The following is an 18,227-nucleotide window of genomic DNA, read 5'->3' as shown; positions in this document are numbered from 1 at the left end:
TTTTGTTTTGTAAGTCTTTCTGTACTGATTTTTTTTTATCATGTATGTTATTAATTTCATGGGGGAAAAGGTAATGGGAGATAGGATAGAATTTACACAGCACACTGCTGTAATTTAATTACAAATTGCTAGAAGAGAAGGTGTGAGATCAAGAGTTTTGTCCTCTCCCTCCCTCCTTCTTCTCCTTTCTTCTTAATTAAAAATGAGAAATACTGTAGCATGTTTATTTGTTGAGGATGATATTCCAGCGTAGCAGTGGTTTTCAAAGTTTGGTCCCCAGACTTGTAGCATCAGTGTCAGCATCACCTAGGAATTTATAGAAATGCACATTCTTGGGCCCTAGTCCAGATTTGCTGCTTCAAAAATTTTGGGGGTAGAGTCCACAGTCTGTGTTTTGACAAATCCTGTAAGTGCTTCATGTGTTTACTAACGTGTGAGAACCACTGCAGTAGAGTGTCATGGAATAAATTGTAAATTCCATGTTGTAAATTTCACTAATTCTGTATATTTTCTCAAATATCCAACTTAAAATCTTTTTCTTTGTTCGCCTAGGTCGGATGCTGAAACAAAAAGGGCTTTGGAAGAATTGACTGAAAAACTTAATGAAGCCCAGAAAAAAGAAGTGGTGAGAACTCTTTATTTATAAAAAGTTTTATTTCATATGTAGATAGTGGGAGGGTGACTGGGTTGGTTATAGTCACAGTAAAGTTTAGTAGAGTTTAACCTTTTGGATGGTCTATGCCATTTTGTCTAAAAATATGTTTTTGTAGCTCTTATATAAAATGTTCATGAATTTTAGGCATTCAAGTTTGGAATATCACAGTAGCAGTATATTAGATATAGAACTAACATTTGCTTTAATTTTTATGTTTTATTATGGATAGTTAAAAGATAATTTAAATTTTATTGGCTCAGTGATTCTTCTATCTTTTTATTAAATGATATTTGAGAAATGCAGAATGGTTTTTGTAGCAGCTGTGCCACACTCTCCATTAAGTATTTTCAGGTCATCTCGTTTAAGTGTATAATCACAATTGCTACAAAGACTGCCTTGGCTTTCTGTTTTTGTTTGATATGGTGCCAGTGGAAAATACCCCTAATTCCCAAGTTTTATTATCTCATACAGATTGTTGACACTCATTTTTCAGTGATTTATTTGTATCAAATCATTATCCTTGGTGGAATTAAGGTAAAAAATAAAGTACATATAGGTGTCCATTTTTAGTATCATCAGTTGTGTTTTTTAGGAGAAAAATATCAATAGGAATTGTCACAAAACTATTATAAATTTGTCAACTTCAGGAGCAATGTGTATTTATTCATTTCCCATAACACCTTTTGTTTTTTCAAGATAAGGAGAGTTAGCAGGATTTTTTTTTTTTGAGATATTTTATTCAAATTGAAAGTTTCCTAGAAAAAATGGTTTTTCTCCAGGTGTCACTTGTGTTCACAATTCCTTACATTGATATTTTGAGTTCATTTTGAAGTTTGAATTTATTGCCTGCATGTGCTAAGAGATGGGTATGATCTATTTTTAAAGAGGTCAATTCATTATTGCTCTTTTTGCAGTGAAACTTGACCTTTTCAAAAATATGAATAAACACCTGGGCACATAAAAATATCTTTCTTCTGTGTTTTTGGTGCTAATTTCTTTGTGAAGAGCCACAGAAAGGTAAAGATATAATGCCTGATTTCTGTTGCAGTAGACAAAATCTTTGCAGTCAGTGTGTGATGATGTGGCAATCTAATGTGTTATCAGGATATGGGATACTTCTTTTTTTACAAAACGTCCTAGATTTTTTTTCAGGCGTACCAAGGGCACCTTGAACTTAAATTGAACCAGTCTAAAATATCTAAAACATCACGTCCTTCAAATAAAGGTCTTTCCAGATTATCAGATTGGTGCATTCCTTAGTTAATTGCAGTGGTTTACACAGCAAGGAATCTGCGCCATTGTCTGATTTATATATTTTCTAAACAGGAACTGAATGTACACATTTAAGAATGTAGCTCTTAGTTCTTCTTTAACTTACCAAAATGATATTCTGGCTCTTCTCGTAAATTCTATTTAAAAAAATTTTTTTTGTCATCCCTAAGATCCTAAATTCTCATAAATTCTGGAGTGTAACCTTCACTTGAAAAGGGAAACTGATAAAGCGTTGTAGTCTTTTTCTACTGGAATAGATAATTGATAGCCTAAGGCATTATGATGTCTGAGAATATATACATTTGCTTTTTGTCATAGACTAGAGCCAGTAGCAATCTTGGATTACTTTATTATTTGTTGAGAAATTTAAAAGTTAAACTTCAGTTGCAGGTTTCAAGCATTTCTTGTTTACCTTTACTGCTAGTGTATCCCTTCAGGATTCCAGTCCAAAGGCCAAGGGGGTGATGAATCAGGGACCCTTTACTTGGAAGACTCTCAACTTCATGGTTTTCCCATTTAACTTCGTAAATCTCTTAGAGACTCTGTTCAAGCTACCTTTTCTGAAATGAGCTGATATTTAAAGTGAAAAGTAGTCCTAAAGATGGACTGGTCCCTCTGGTTTCTTTCTTTCCCTGAATCTTGTTCTCATGTTTTCTTGTTGCTTTTCAACTTCCAATGTTTTAAAACACATTTTTATTGAAAATATTTTTTCTAGATTTTTTAGTTATTTTCATCAATTTATATAGTTTGTCATTTTTAGAAGTGAAATACTGTGAATTTTTTTATATATATTAGATTCCATTTCTGTGTTTTCTGTTTCTTTTTTTTTTTTTTTTTTTTTTTTTTGTTGAGACAGAGTCTCACTTTGTTGCCCAGGCTAGAGTGAGTGCCGTGGCGTCAGCTTAGCTCACAGCAACCTCAGACTCCTCGGCTTAAGCGATCCTACTGCCTCAGCCTCCCGAGTAGCTGGGACTACAGGCATGCGCCACTATGCCCGGCTAATTTTTTTTTTCTATATAGATTTTTAGTTGTCCATATAATGTCTTTCTATTTTTAGTAGAGACGGGGTCTCGCTCAGGCTGGTCTCGAACTCCTGACCTTGAGCAATCCACCCGCCTCGGCCTCCCAGAGTGCTAGGATTACAGGCGTGAGCCACCACGCCCGGCCTGTTTTCTGTTTCTAACGCACAAGATTTTACCAAGTTTTTCACCTGTTGCATGAGGTTTCTTTCACTTGCTCTGTGGATATACAACTTTGAGCATGCCTGCAAGAGGACTTTGATTTAAATTCAGATATCCTTAATATTCTGCTGAAGTCCTTGTAGACATGAGTGGGCCAGGATCGTATCCCGTTGTACCATTGTGCTGTTTTTTGAAACTGTTAGATAGTTGGGATGGTTTGAATTTGGGGTTTGATAAGATTAATTTGGATTGTTCACCTTACATTTGGTAAGTTTCTCCTTTCATCATGTGACAAGAGACCCCATAATAAACATAGTTATCATCTCATTTTTCCATCTCATTTATTTGTCTCTTTCACATGGCAAATAAAACAATTAGGTATTATATATATATTCTAGACTTTTTCTGTGTGTTTAAAATGCAGCCACTAAGCAAAAAGTTAGCAGTTGGCTGAATTCAAAGAAATCTCAAACTTTTTCATGTCATCACTGCCATGCATCAGGAATTACTCCACATGACATAAAGCTATGATCGTACAACTGGATGTCACACCTCACTGGTGTTCAGCTCATTATTGTAATTGGTATATACAGCTTTCCAGTTTACCCAACTGTCCAGTGTCCCCAGTTCATTAGAACGTAGCCTTTTGTATTGTCTAAACTCGGAAAATTGTACTCACCTAATTGTGCACTCAGTTGAATTGTTCACGTGCCAGTTCCTCACATCAAGTTGTGATGTTACAGCATGTTTTGTGCTTTCTGTAATTTGCTGTCAAAGTAAGGTTGTCTCATAACTGCACAGAGGGCATCTCAGACCTCACGTGGGTGTGTGTAGTCCTAATTAAGAAACAATTGTCTCATGCAAAACTTTAATATTGTTGAATTTTATAAGGTCTTTTGAAGGCCACGTGATGTTTGCTTCCAGTTTGTACAGGGCTTAATATAGATTTTGTGATTCATTTATTCCAATTGAAGTCAACATTTACATTTTATAACTGGTTGACATATTGTGTTGTATTTGTCAATTCATGATAGCTTGCTGCCAGAGAAAATGCAGTTTCATTATTTGAGTGTTAAGCTTCTCAGAGGCTGCAGCTGTTTTCCCCGTTCAGATTTAAGTTTAAAGTAAAATTACCAAAGTGATGCACGTTCACTGTGGAAAACTTTTAAATATTGTACAGATATATAAAGTGAAAATAAATGACTGCCCCTATCTCCCACCAATTTCACTTTCTACTGGTAACTGCTGTTAATCACATTTATTATATATTATTCTGAGGCAAAAATTGTTTATCATACATTTCTCAGTAACTAAAATATATCTTAAAAGTTTATGGAACACATTTTTCCTCGAGAGACAAAAAGTATTGGTTGCCGTCACACATGCCAAAATCTGATTTGTTAATCCTTTGTGAATCATAGATTTTTTTGGTTCATTTCAAATTGTCTGTTGGAAGGGAGTAGTTATTGTTTATAGCATGGTGTTATGGCATATATTTTCTGTTAATACTTAGTTGTGTTACCAAACAATTGATGTTGCATAGGACTCATTACCATAGGGGAAATTTCAGTTCATTATTGCCTAGATTTTACCCAGTTGAGTGTGATATGAGTGCATATTGTGTTTGGTTATTGTGTTTGATTATTTATAGAGAAAAAAGTCAATTTTATTTTAGTTTTCTATTGGAGGGTCAGTATTAAAAATAAAAATATGAATTCAGCTGTTTTTGGAAGGGTTAGTCATTAATAGAATTGTAAGAATTCTGTCAACACTGCATTTAGGATAACACGGTTTTTGCATAGATTACAACAGCAGGATATATAACAAATATTTATTTAAAGGAATTTTAAACCATCAGGTATTTTTAAAGATCTGAGGAATCAACACATTGAAAAGTTAGAATATAATCCATTAAATAGAATGCTTTTCTTTTCTTTAACTTCCTTTTATTAAATACTGACCTTAAAAGCCATTCTAATTTTTATTCTTGTTATTTTGATATTTTTATAACTAAATCCTTCACTCTGGTAAGGTCCCTCATCACCAGGACCTTTCTTGACTCTTTGTCAAACACAGAATTGGTGGCAAAAGATTTCTTATAACAGGGCTGTATTTATTGCTTCTCTTATATGAGTACAAAGTGTCTTCTATTCATGTATCTTCCTGCACCAAACATACACATTGTCAAATAGTATAAATTTTATTTAGTGAGCCACACATATATTGATATAGATGAGATGTGTTTGAATTTGCACAGCTTTTAGTAATGAAAATTTTGTGTCAGAAAGATTCTTTCATGTTTATTTTAGAGAGTCCCAATTAAACATTTTTCAGTTTGACTTTAGTTTTTGATCTTTTACAGCTCATTTATTTTTAGTAGATCACAGTAGAAAAGATTGACAAGCTAATATGAAGCCCTTCTAATTATTTACTGCACCTAAACATAAATACCTGATAAGGCAGGTCATGCACATGGATAATAAAAATGAAAAAGAACTAATTAGATAGAATGGTTTATCATTAATTGGGTAATAAATACAACATTTGGCAAAATTAGTATTTTCCTTCTAACTCACCAGAGGGCACTCTTTTCTAGTTTATTACTTTTAACTCTGTTCTATTGAATTATTGTACTTTAAAAAATTCAAGGTCGTTATTGGGATCCAGGTGTGGATTATTTGGAGACTAATGATTATTTTCTTTTGTAACTTTCAGTTAATTTTTTCAGCTGTTTTGTAAGTGTCATTAGCACTCTATAGACAAGCCAATATTAAGTGCTTTGAGCAGTAGTATATATGGTATAAACTATCTCCTCAATTTTATCTCTTTTTTGCTTACAAGCTCTATAATGTCATCGTTTCTCTTTATTGATATTTAGATTTCAGATCGGGTGGAGCAGCGGCTTCAGGAAATAGAAAGAGAGATGCGCACAGAAAGAAAGCTGGTAGAAAGACGTCAGGATCAGCTGGGACTTATGTCCTTGCAGCTACAGGAGGTTTGTGAGAAATACTTTCTTGGGATGTACATGTTGAATTTGGATAGTTATTTAGCCATGTTAAAGTGGTTATAATTATTTGGTTGTTACATGTGACAGTATAATTCATATGAAAAGTATAGCATATTGGTTATAGGTCAGTGTACAGAATTAGCCCTACCTGGTTTCATACTTTCTATCTGTGTGACCTTGGGCAAATTCCTTAACTTCTCTAGGCAATAGTTTCCTCTGTGGAAAATGGCAATAATAATACCATCTACCTAATCAGATTAGTGAGAGGATAAATGAGTTAATGCCAGTAAGGCTCTTAACATAGTGTCTGGCATGTACGCAAAAAACATTTACTGAAAGTGTACTCTGGTTAATTTTTCTGGGCATGGACCAGATGTTGGATAATCAGCTTCCAGGGGTCATCAAACTATGGGCTACAGATTGAATCTGGCCCACTGTCTATTTTATGTAAATAAAGTTTTATTGGAGCATGGACACTCTTATTCATTTACATATTGTCTGTGAGTGCTTATGTGACACAATGGCAGAGTTAAGTAGTTGTGAAAGTGACTATGGCCCACAAGGCCCAAAATACTGACGGTCTGGCTCTTTACAGAAAAAAGTTTGCCAACTCCTGAATTAGATTATCATCAAACCAATTCAAAACAGAGAATGGTTACCCTTTAGGTATTTTTTTATTTTGAAATTTCAGACTTACGATAAAATTGAAAATTAGAACAAAAGATTTCTATATAACCTTCACCTAGAGTCCCTCATTAGTCATATTTTATCACACCTTATCATTTTTTCTGTACACATCCATATATATGTATTTTTTTATGAAATTTTTTTGAGTAAGTTGCAGACATGATGTAAATACTTTTACATCTAAATAATGTGGTGTAATCAGAGCACAATGACCAAAATCAGGAAATTGACATCAATATAATACTTTCATCTTATTCAAATTTTGCTAAAATCTTGTCCTTCTGGTTCAGGGTAAAATGTAGGTTCACACATAGCATTTAGTTGTCATATCTTTTTAGTATACTTTAAAACAGTTTTTCAGTCATCATGAATGATGACTTTTTTAGGGTGCTAGCAGTTTATTTGGTGGAATGGCTTTCATTTTGGATTTGTTACTGTTCCCTCATGACTAGATTCAGGTTAGGGACTTTTGGCAGGAAACCCAGATAATTGGTATTGCATCCTCCCCATAGTATCATATCAGGAGTCAGGTAATGTCACTTTATTACAATACTGGTAAAAACTGAACACTTTGTTATGGTGTAACCGACCAGGCTTCTCCACTGTAAAGTTACTATTATTCCTTTCTAATTCTTTATTTCATGGGGAGGTTTTTTGAGACTTGAAAATACCCGGTTTCTATCATATTTTCACCCACTAATTTTAACATCTATTGTTGATTCTTACCTGAAATAATTATTAATATAAATGGTGGCAAATAGTACTTTTTTTTTTTAATTCCTTCATTCTTTTTTTTTTTTTTGAGACAGAGTCTCGCTCTGTTGCCCGGGCTAGAGTGAGTGCCGTGGCGTCAGTCTAGCTCACAGCAACCTCAAACTCCTGGGCTTAAGCGATCCTACTGCCTCAGCCTCCCGAGTAGCTGGGACTACAGGCATGCGCTTTTAGTTGTCCATATAATTTCTTTCTATTTTTAGTAGAGACGGGGTCTCACTCTTGCTCAGGCTGGTCTCGAACTCCTGACCTCGAGCGATCCACCCGCCTCGGCCTCCCAGAGTGCTAGGATTACAGGCGTGAGCCACCGCGCCCGGCCTAATTCCTTCATTCTTTATATATTTATCCTACTGTAAGGAAGAACTTCTCATGGTGTTGACTCATGGATTCTTATTTTATTACATTGGTTATATTTCATTACTATTATATAGAAAATTAATTTGTTGGAATTCCCTTTAAATGTTTCTTAGATCTAAACATAAAGTATAAAATTATTGTAGAAACAATAAGAAAACCAAAAGATTAAAATCAAATGGAAAATTTTTTTTCATTTATGAAATAATTTCTCTAAAAGTTCTAAAAATATACTTATATATGCTTATAGATCACTAACCTTTCTTAATTGACAGTTTTTTTTTAAGTATTAGGAGATATCGCTAATTGAAATTTGGAACAAAAATTGCAACCCTGAAATTTATGTAAGCTGATGGAAAAATCTGCTTTGGTTTTCTAAAATTCCATTTTCTTCCATTTCACAAAAGAAGGCATACTCTTGTTGGTTGGTAATTACTTTGAAGAGGATACTTTGTTTAATAATTAGATACAGCATGTGGGTAGCCTTTTTTTTAACCTTGATTTTTATACATTTGTTCTCAAAGCAAATTACATCTGGTGAGCATAAGAATAGTACTGAAGAGACAATTGTTCTTTTTTGCAAGAGAAAATTAGAGAAATTTTCCATACTTATTTTCTTCTCTCTTTGCAGAATGCACGAAATTACAAAGAAAGAGGGAGGGGAAGATTGCTTCCCACCCCTATTCTTGAGAAACCAGAGCCTGAGTATTTGCATTGTAATTGTCAATTTGACTAAAAGCTTGAGCTGTGATTTGGAATTCCATCTCTGACAATACAATAGAGGATCACTATTGATAAGAAATATTTAATTTCATTTTTTGTCACTTTAATGTAAGCAGTGACCTATACGTTTTTAAAAGGTGGTTTTGGATTATAAACAGTGCAGTGGAAATTGGTAAAGATTAATCTAGGCTCATGTATTTTCCTGCTCCCAAGTTAAATGGCTTAGACTGTCTGGAAAGGTCATGTTTAAGGAGAGAAAACACTTTGCTTTCTTTTTGATATTAAAAAAACTCATGGAAATTCCTACACAGTACGGTAATAGTAATTTGTGTATTTTCTTTCTGTCTGTGGTGAGAAATTGAATCCATAGGTGACTAAGTGAACCTGGACTTTAGCCACTGTGCTCTTTTGCCTCCTTAAAATGTATATTTCATTAATAAAAATTATGACATTTAAAAGTTAAGATATTAGGAGTATTCAGTAAAAATTCCAAGATGTCAGAGATTTCTAGATATGATGGCATATTTCAGGGAGGCAATCTGTGGTTTTGGCTAAAACCTGCTGCTTTTTAGTGATCTAATAGATCCTTAGGTCCTCAGAACTTTATCTGTTCCCATTTAATGAAAAACGCACTGTTAATTGTTGGAAGTTGGTTAAGGGAAAGCCACTCTGCTTTTCTTATTAAGAGTTTTTAAGGAATTGTTCACTCTTTTCTATTCCTTTTCTCCTGATTTGAGGAAAAGAGCCATGCATGCTCTGGAATCCACTTCCTTTTTTGAGCCTCAACTATTCCTGTACTATTGAAGTCACATGAATGTCAGATTTTCTTAACTTGGTAAGGACTTTCACTGGCCTTCAGATCTCGTATATTGTATTTTAAACAAGCTTCTTTTGGTATCTCAATAGCGATCTCTTCTTTAAGAGAGATGACTATTTTATATTGGTTGTACAATAATCTTTTCATGTTTCTTTTTAAAATTTCAAGTGGTTGTTCTAGTACTTTGTTTGAACTGTTACTAGTCACATTCAGGTATTGTTAAGCCTATAACCATCACCGTTTCCTGCATAAACAATAAAATGTGTGTTTAACACTAAGGGTACATTATCATAATGTAAACTTCTTTTGATCAAATGCTTGATAGTTACTTAAGTTTGGTTAAATTTAGTGGAGTAGGGGTAGGCATGATCAGTGCTAGAGTTGGGAAAGAGGTGTTTTGACTGTAAGCACACACTGAAAACTCTTTTTTGCAGGTCCAATATTTACATAAAATCCTATATAAAATTTCTTACTTCTGGCTATGCATCTTGGAAATTCCTGACAAGTTTTTTTTTGCTAGCTGTTTCATGTAAATTAAAGGTTATTTCTTTATCTACAGTTGAATTAGTTAAAATGAAAAAGGCAAGATAAATGCTGGGCATGTATTTGTATGTGTTTTTCAGAGCATTTCATAACATATTTGATTGCTATTTCCTCTTTCATCCCTATCAAGAATATCCATGCTTACGTATGACCTGGGCTGCTTCAGGTGCCTTAAAATTTAAAGGTGCTAATGGGAAAGTCTGTGGGACAAGTGAGGGCAGAGACTCTTAGTAGAAGAAATTAAGCGAGGAATTGTTAAATGTTTGAGATTGGGAGCTCAGATCAGTGGCTTTCAGTCTGTGGTCCAGTGGAAATAAAATAAGGCCTCATGAAGAAAAACTGCAGTACTTGATAGATTTTTGTCAACATTTTTCTTCTTTTGGCATCTTTACCAATTGTGAAAGACCTAATGAAGTAATTATTCATTCCTGCCCGGAAATATAATTGTGGCTTCAGAGATGCTGAGTATTATAAATACTTTATATAAGAAAAGCTTTGGGTACTGTTTATTAATATATTTAGTTTGTACTCATTAAGGGAAAAGCTTCCATGAAGCCAAGGGTGTTTTTCTAGTGTCTTCTTGATAGCTTTAGCATCTCCCTTGAGACTTCCATGATACTTTGAATATCCCAAAGTAGAGAAGAGCCTAGTCAGGCAGATACTCTAACCTGGCTTCATTAACCCCATTTCCCATAATTCCTTTTGAGACTCCCCTACTTTGTGTGGAGACATGGAGGCCTTTCTAAGGCTAGTAGTTTTTGGCCTCATTTTTACTTACTTTTCCAAGGCTAAATTGCAAAACTTTTGTTTGGCCATTTATACTACTTCCCTTCTCTCGTTTCCATGGCTAATGCCCTCTTTTTCGTAGTATCCCTCACATTTTAACCTATACTTATTTCATGCACAAGCTTCTCTTTCCTCATGATATTATTGGGTGTCTTTTATATGAATGCCCATTAAATCACCCTCACATTGATCATCTCAACAGCCTCCCTAAGCTTTGAGAAAGACCGTTAGAATTTACAAGTAAATGAGACCTTAAAAATAAAATACAATCCTATGGAAAGCAGGAGGGGAAAGCTCAGAGGATGCACCTTTTTTTCCTGAGCTCTAGAATTCAGTCATTTCTTAGCACTGGGTGACCCCCATGGTATTTGGTAGGCAGAGAATAACATGGGCAGAGTGACAGAGAACCCTTGGACTACTAAGAGCCTGAAAGCACTGAGTGTCACAACAGGACAATCACGCATGTACTGCTTTGTAGGAAAACATGTGTAGCAAGGGAGAATTCTAAAACAACTTCTCTAGTGTTGGTTCTTTTTGGGATAAAGCTGTGTTTATACTATAAATCTGGATCTTATTTTGGGCTACACTTTTTATTCTTTCAAGAAAGTCTAATACCATTGACTATTTTTTTTGCCTTCTTTTGCAAAGATGGCCTTTTCTCCCTCACGTTCTAGTTTCTGGTAATACATATTATTATATTTGAAAGTTTTATCTCAGTCTATTAATGTTAGCTACTGTTTCTTGATATGTTGTCTCTTTTCATTGTACTAATTTTGAGCATTTTACATGTCTAACATATGAACATAGGACTTACTAAATATTTGTTGAATGCATTAAGTAGTGACTATATTAATACATCATTTTGATCGTATGTTTAACTAGTTTACTAGGTTTTATTTCTCACATAGTTCTTTTAAGATTTTTATTATTATTTGGTTTAAAAATGTTTAAATAACTAAATGTGATCATATGAAATATGCAAACATTCTCTTAGTTTTTTTCTATTTACGTGGTTCATTTTTTCTCCCTCTGTTCCCCTCTGTTCTTACCATGAACGACTCCCCCTAACCCCTAAAAAAAAAAAAAAAAAGAAAAGAAACCGGTGTTAATACCCTGGAATATATCTCTAAATTTTTCTTTGTGCTTTTAATTATCCTGGACAGACGTATAGAGACTATATACATCTTTGCATGTATAGAGATTTTTCATTTTAATAAAATGGGATCACATCGTATATATATTTTGACATCTTTTTCCTTTTGGAAATACTTTCTGGAAATTCCTCCAACTAGCTGATGTGGTTCCAACATAATCTTTTATTACTATGTATAGATCTTTTATTATAATAGATGTCACTAGATTATTTTTCCAGAAAGTTCTAAAACTTCATATTTCTGCCAGTAAAGATTGGGGTTTTCCCTACATTCCTACCATTAGTAGTGGTTATAATTCTTTTAAATTTTTGCCAGGCTGATGAGTATGAAGTGTTAACTCAATTTTTTTTTTTTTTTGAGACAAGTCTCACTCTGTTGCCTGGGCTGGAGTGCCATGGCATCAGCCTTGCTCACAGCAACCTCAAATTCCTCGGCTCAGGCGATCCTCCTGCCTTAGCCTCCCTAGTAGCTGGGACCACAGGCATGCACCACCATGCCCGGCTAATTTTTCTATATATATTTTTAGCTGTCCATATAATTTCTTTTCTATTTTTAGTAGAGATGGGGTCTCGCTCTTGCTCAGGCTAGTCTCGAACTCCTAGTGATTTAAGCATCTTTTCATGTGTTTTTTGTCAGTTTGCATTTGTGCTTGTATAGATCACTTGTTTATAACTTTTGCTTATTTTAAAATATCTGGGTTTTCCCCCCAAGAATTTATTTTTTTGTTGGAGAGAGGAAGGAATCCAAGTTATTTTTTTATATGTCTAATCAGTTACCACAACATTATTTTTGAATAATTGGTCTTTCCACTCTAATTTAAATTCCACTTTTGTTGTATATCTAGTTATACCTGTAATATCTGTTTGGTTTCTATGTGCTTCACTATTGATCTGTTTGTCTATCCCTGTACTGATATCATTTTGTCTAATTATTATAGCTTTTATTATCTTTTGGTAAATGATACTGAAAAATCCCTTGTCCTGTTCCATGAAAAATACTGCTGGCATTTTGATTATAATTATACTAAATATATAGGTTAATTTGAAGAGTATGTCTTTTATAATGTTTTTCAATAATGTTTTTTAATCATCTGTATAAAGGCCTTGTACATCTTTTGTTAGACTTATTCCTAGGTGCCTTATGGTTTTTCTTTTGATTGGGAATGGGATGTTTTCTTTGCATCTCTAATTGGTTATTTATAGTATATAGGGGTACAACTGGTTTGGATACATGGCTCTTATATCCAACAATCTTGCTCAATGTTCTTATTAGTGCCTATAATTTGTTAGTAGCTTTACTGACCTATTCTGTAGAAAATATCATTTGAAATTAAAGGCAACTTGGTCTCTTTCTTTATAATTCTTTATAATTCTTTTACCTGTTTTTTTTTTTTTTTTTTTTTTGGTCTTATTGCATTGGCTAGAACCGGAAGTACAATGTTGAATAGAACAAAGATAGCAAGAATTCTTGCCTTACTTCTCTATGCTTCTGTAGTGTTAACTGTGTGTGGTGTTTGCTCCTGGTTTTGAATGCTACCATTTATCACATTAAGAAAGAACATTGCCTTCTATTCCATTGCCAAGAGAGGTTTTTTTTTTGTTGTTGTTTATTTATTTATTTTTAAAATCATGAATGGGTTGTAAAATTTATCAAATACTCTTGCTGCTATATTTATCTTTTGATATTTAAATGTGTTGATTTAAATATGGTTGACTGTATGAATAAATGTTGAGCCCTCACTGTATTCCTGAGGACTTTATTTGGTCATACTGTATTGTTTTTTATACATGTCTGCATTAATTTGTTAGGTTTTTTTTTTTTTTTAGGGATTTTTATATTTGTATTTATGATTGAGATCAGTTTCCTTGCATTGCCCTTTTTGACTTTGGAAACACAGCAACATTAATCTCATAAAACAAGTTAGGTAGATTCCTTCTTTTTCTGTTTTTTGGTTTAGTTTTTAAGAGGAATTGTCTATTTCTTGAATGTTTGTTGGAACTCACCCATAAAACAAATTATGCCTGTTACCTTTATGGTGTCTCAGATTTTTAAATGTTTATTGGTTTGTATAGCCTCTGCTAAGTCAATTTGGTAATTAGTTCATGATTTTATTAGTCATCTATTTTGTTTGTTTTGAAATTTATTTAAAAAAGCAGTTATAGCCCTTTAATATTTTTTGATTATTCATTTTAATTAGTGTTGTTAGAAATATGATTATTTTGTTAGTTTTCTTTTTGACTAACTTTGTTTATTGTTTTATCAACTTCTGCCCTTAAACTGTATTACTTTTTTCTCTCTCTTTTCAAGGATTGTTCTATTTTATCTTTTAGATTTGTACATTAAATACTTAATTGATTTTCTGTTTTTTAAAATCAATAATGTAAATTTAAACAAATTGTGATGTGTTTTGTTATACTATTCTTTTATGGTAGTTTCCTTCAAAATCTTTTATAATTTGTTATGATTTCCTCTATAACGCAAGACTTATCTGAAAATTCTAAAAGGCACTCCTAAATATGTATGCTTACATCTTTTTAAACTTTTTATTATTTCCTTTGCAATTTGTTTAAACTTCCATTTTGACCTAGTTCTAGGATTAATGTTTTCCTAAGTACTCCAGAGTAAAAAAATTAAATGTATTTTCTGTTTTTTGGATCCAGACTTTTTGTGCTTATGTGTGCCGCACACACATACATACACAAATACAAATTTAATAGGTCAAGTTTATAAATTTTATTGTTCTGTTCTTCTGTATTTTTTAAATATATGAGTCTAAAGCCTCTCATTATGATAAAGATTGTCAGTTTCTCCCTTTGATTTTTGTCAGTTTCCGTTTATCTGTTTTGTGCACGTGGTTTCCTGCATATAATTTACTTCTTGGTCAATTATTTTTAACCGTTGTTATACATTATAGTATGCTTCTTGATATTAACGTTCTTAGCGTTACTGTTTTCATGGCAAATCATTTTTCCTCTTAATCTTTCTTCTGTAGTTCTATTTTTCTATGTTTTTTATAATACAAACACCTTATAGCTGGACTTACCAAAAAAAGCCCCTCATCTTATAAATTAATGGCAGGACTAGTCATTTTATACTTACTGTGATTACTCATACCTATGGAAGTGTTTTTAGCATCTTATTTGGGTTAACTCTCCTCTTTTTTCTCCCCTTTTGTTTTCTATTGGAGTGAAATTATATTAATTTTTATACTTTTTGTTTCTTTGAAGCTATAGATTATATTGTCATCCTTTTGATGGCTATTCTAAAATTGTAAGCATACAGTATTTATTATTCTAAGAAGTCTGTATTCTAGCCACATTGGTTTCTTCTCAGTGTCTTATTGGAACATTTTTCTTCTTACTCAGGATAACATATCCCTACTCATTCTTCAGGCTTAATTGTCACGTCTTTGGAGAGAACTTTCCTGTCCCTCCTCCCTCTCTAAAATTGCCCCCCTCAGCTCCATTGCTGACTATCATGTCATATTACTTTATTTTTCAACAGCATTTAACACAAATTATAATAATTTGTTTTTGTTTACTTAGGCTGTTATATGTCTTCCACCCAAGAATGTAGACTCCATTGGCAGGGATCCTGTCTGTCCTGTTTACTCCTGTTTCTGGGACACATAGTGCTGTGTTTATCACACAGTAGACTAGTACTCACTGAATGTTGCTGAAGAAATGAATGCTGTTTTCAAATTATATTGGAAACTTAATAAAGACAGCCGGATTTCTGATCCCTTAGTGTCTAACAAAGTTAGAAAAAGAAATTTAGAATGGAGTTACCCAGATATATGTATTCTAAATATAAGATTTCTTTGAAATATTAATTATAGATTTATGAAAGAATGTGTGAATTCAGCTGTGAATTTTAATAAACTGACACTTCATGTTTCTTTTATGGGACAAAAGCAAATGCTGATGTTTGTTTTGAGGTATTGCAAATTATGAGAGAAAATACTTTTTAAGAGACTTTGATACTGTTTTTTCTTTTCCATTTTTTCTGAACTTGTAAGGGCAAGATCTTTGGTTTTCAACATAATCTGCATTAAATGTTTCAAATTAGGATAAATACTTAATAGGGAACTACTATATGTTTTGACCACTAGTCGTCAGTATTGAACCACCAATTGTGACCTAGTAGGCACTGTTTATTTAAGATGCCAAAGTTTGTTGAAAAATGATTCTTTATAAAATATATACCCTTAACTCTTAGGGCTTCCTGAAAGTGTACTTTACACAAATGTTGCAACCGAAAAAATCTAATTATTTACCTATTTGCTGTTTGAAATTTTAAATTTGAAACTGTGTTGCTTTCCACTGTTAAAAAATATATGACACATTGAGTATTGTATATTGTATATTAAGACCCCTGCTGTATTTAACACTAAAACTGTCATTTCTGTGCATTTGTGTTATAGTTTCTTTCTTGCTACCTATTCAGGGTTATAGTTTTTTCCTTCTTTCCTTCCTTTTTTTCCTCTATGGAAGAAACTCTTTGTATATAGTAAAACAGAGATTATAATTTGATATGAGACTCTATTTCACTGGAATCATACATTCCCATGTCCTTTTCCACTTTTCATATTTCTAAGATGTACATAAGTATCCCGAAGATACTTTCTCTAAATTTATATCTTATATAGATTTGAATCTCCTCCTTTTAATTATAATTTTCTTCTCCTTAATACTCACTGCCTTTTGCACCCTGTTTTCCACCCACCCCAGTTATAATCATTTGCTATTCTACTGTTGTTTTTCTTGTTAGAAAAGCATTTTCATAGCTCTTTTATGACTCATTAGATTTCTAGTTAATTTATATTTCTATTAAGTACTCCAAATCATTTTTATTTAAATACTGAAGCTGTGGTGTTAATTATTTATTGCACAAGGAATGAGAAACTGCTTATTTTTACTCTACCTTTGTCTATACTATGGTCAAGTATCAGAACAATATTTAGAGCTATAACTTTACTATTTTGCACAAGGAATGAGAAACTGCTTATTTTTACTCTACCTTTGTCTATACTATGGTCAAGTATCAGAACAATATTTAGAGCTATAACCTTATTATCTAGTCATTTGATGGACTTTATATGGTTTTGAGAAAAAAGTTACACAGTTGCATGTTTATTATCAGAGGATGAGATCCCGAAACCTTGCTGGCTAATATCAGTCTTGGATGGGAATCAAGTTATAGTGATGCTGTGATTCAAAGCCACAAAGCCTGGGCAGAATTGCATCTCTAGAGCTTCAGTTTCCTGTTCTTTCTCTTCCCGACTGTGAACTTGTTCAGAGGTGCTAAATTTTATCCATTTGTGTGGTTCATCCCAAGAAGTAGTCATATGTTTCTTCTTAAAAAGATGGATAATCATCTTGACAACAAAATAATTTTGTTTTATATTTTAAAATATTTATATTTCCTTATGTCTTTGCCTTCTCCTTTCCTTCTGTTTTTCACATTGAGTCCATCATTACATTTTTTCAGCTTTATTTTAAAAATATTTTCTGAATTGGTAACTATTTATCTCTACTACCACTTCTCCTTTCTCCTCCTGCCAGGGCTAATGCAAAAGCCTCCTTGCTTTCATTCGAACCCCCTTGCATTCTTTTCCCCACAGAATCAAATAATGTCACATCTTTCTTCAAAACCTTGGCTTCAGTGGTTTCTTTATCGTACTTAGAATGAAATCTAAAGACTACAAGGCCCCTCTGACCTGGTCCCTGAATTCCTCTCACCCTAATTTTCTATTGTTCTTCCTCTTGCCAACCACCCTGGCCTTTTTGCTTTTCCGTGGACATACCAGACACATCCTGTTTCTGGACATTTGTACTTTCTGATCCCAGAGCTACAAATTTTAAATTCTGAAACAGTTGCATGGTTGTGCCCTCATGTCATTCAGAATTCTACAAGTCCTTATTAACTTTCCTAAATAGAATACCCCTTCTTCACTCCTGAGCCCCTTACACTGGCTGTGGTTTTTTTTTCATAACACTTTTTGTCATCTGTCATTTATCTGTCCCCCTGACCAGAATGCAGGCTTTGCAAAAGGCAGACCCTTTGTCTGTTATGTTCATTCTTGTGTCTCTAGCACCAAGACCAATGCCTGGCGTAGAGTAGAGGCCCAGTGTTTCTTGAAGGAATGAAGGAAGGAATGAATAAATGTACAGTAAGAACTGCACGTAGTAAACTATTCATTCGGCCAATACTGTCATATACCTACTATGTGCCAGGTATCGTGCTGGGGACTAGAGGTTTAAAGATACCTAAAGCA

The 18,227-nt window shown here is 33.3% G+C and overlaps 1 protein-coding gene across 1 annotated transcript in view; it reads left to right on the top strand.

Annotated features, from left to right (window-relative positions):
* CEP128 (centrosomal protein 128) overlaps nt 1-18,227 on the top strand; it is a 340,191-nt gene that overhangs the window by 45,571 nt on the left and 276,393 nt on the right. The window contains exons 8-9 of the mRNA XM_069465188.1: nt 553-625; nt 5,987-6,103. Of these exons, the coding sequence (XP_069321289.1) occupies nt 553-625; nt 5,987-6,103 (190 nt within the window). The remainder of the gene's footprint in view (nt 1-552; nt 626-5,986; nt 6,104-18,227) is intronic.

Source organism: Eulemur rufifrons, chromosome 2, assembly GCF_041146395.1.
Source record: "Eulemur rufifrons isolate Redbay chromosome 2, OSU_ERuf_1, whole genome shotgun sequence".
Taxonomy (NCBI): Eukaryota; Metazoa; Chordata; class Mammalia; order Primates; family Lemuridae; genus Eulemur; species Eulemur rufifrons.
The sequence above is the reverse complement of the archived record's forward strand: the minus strand, read 5'-3'. Positions and strand labels throughout refer to the sequence as shown.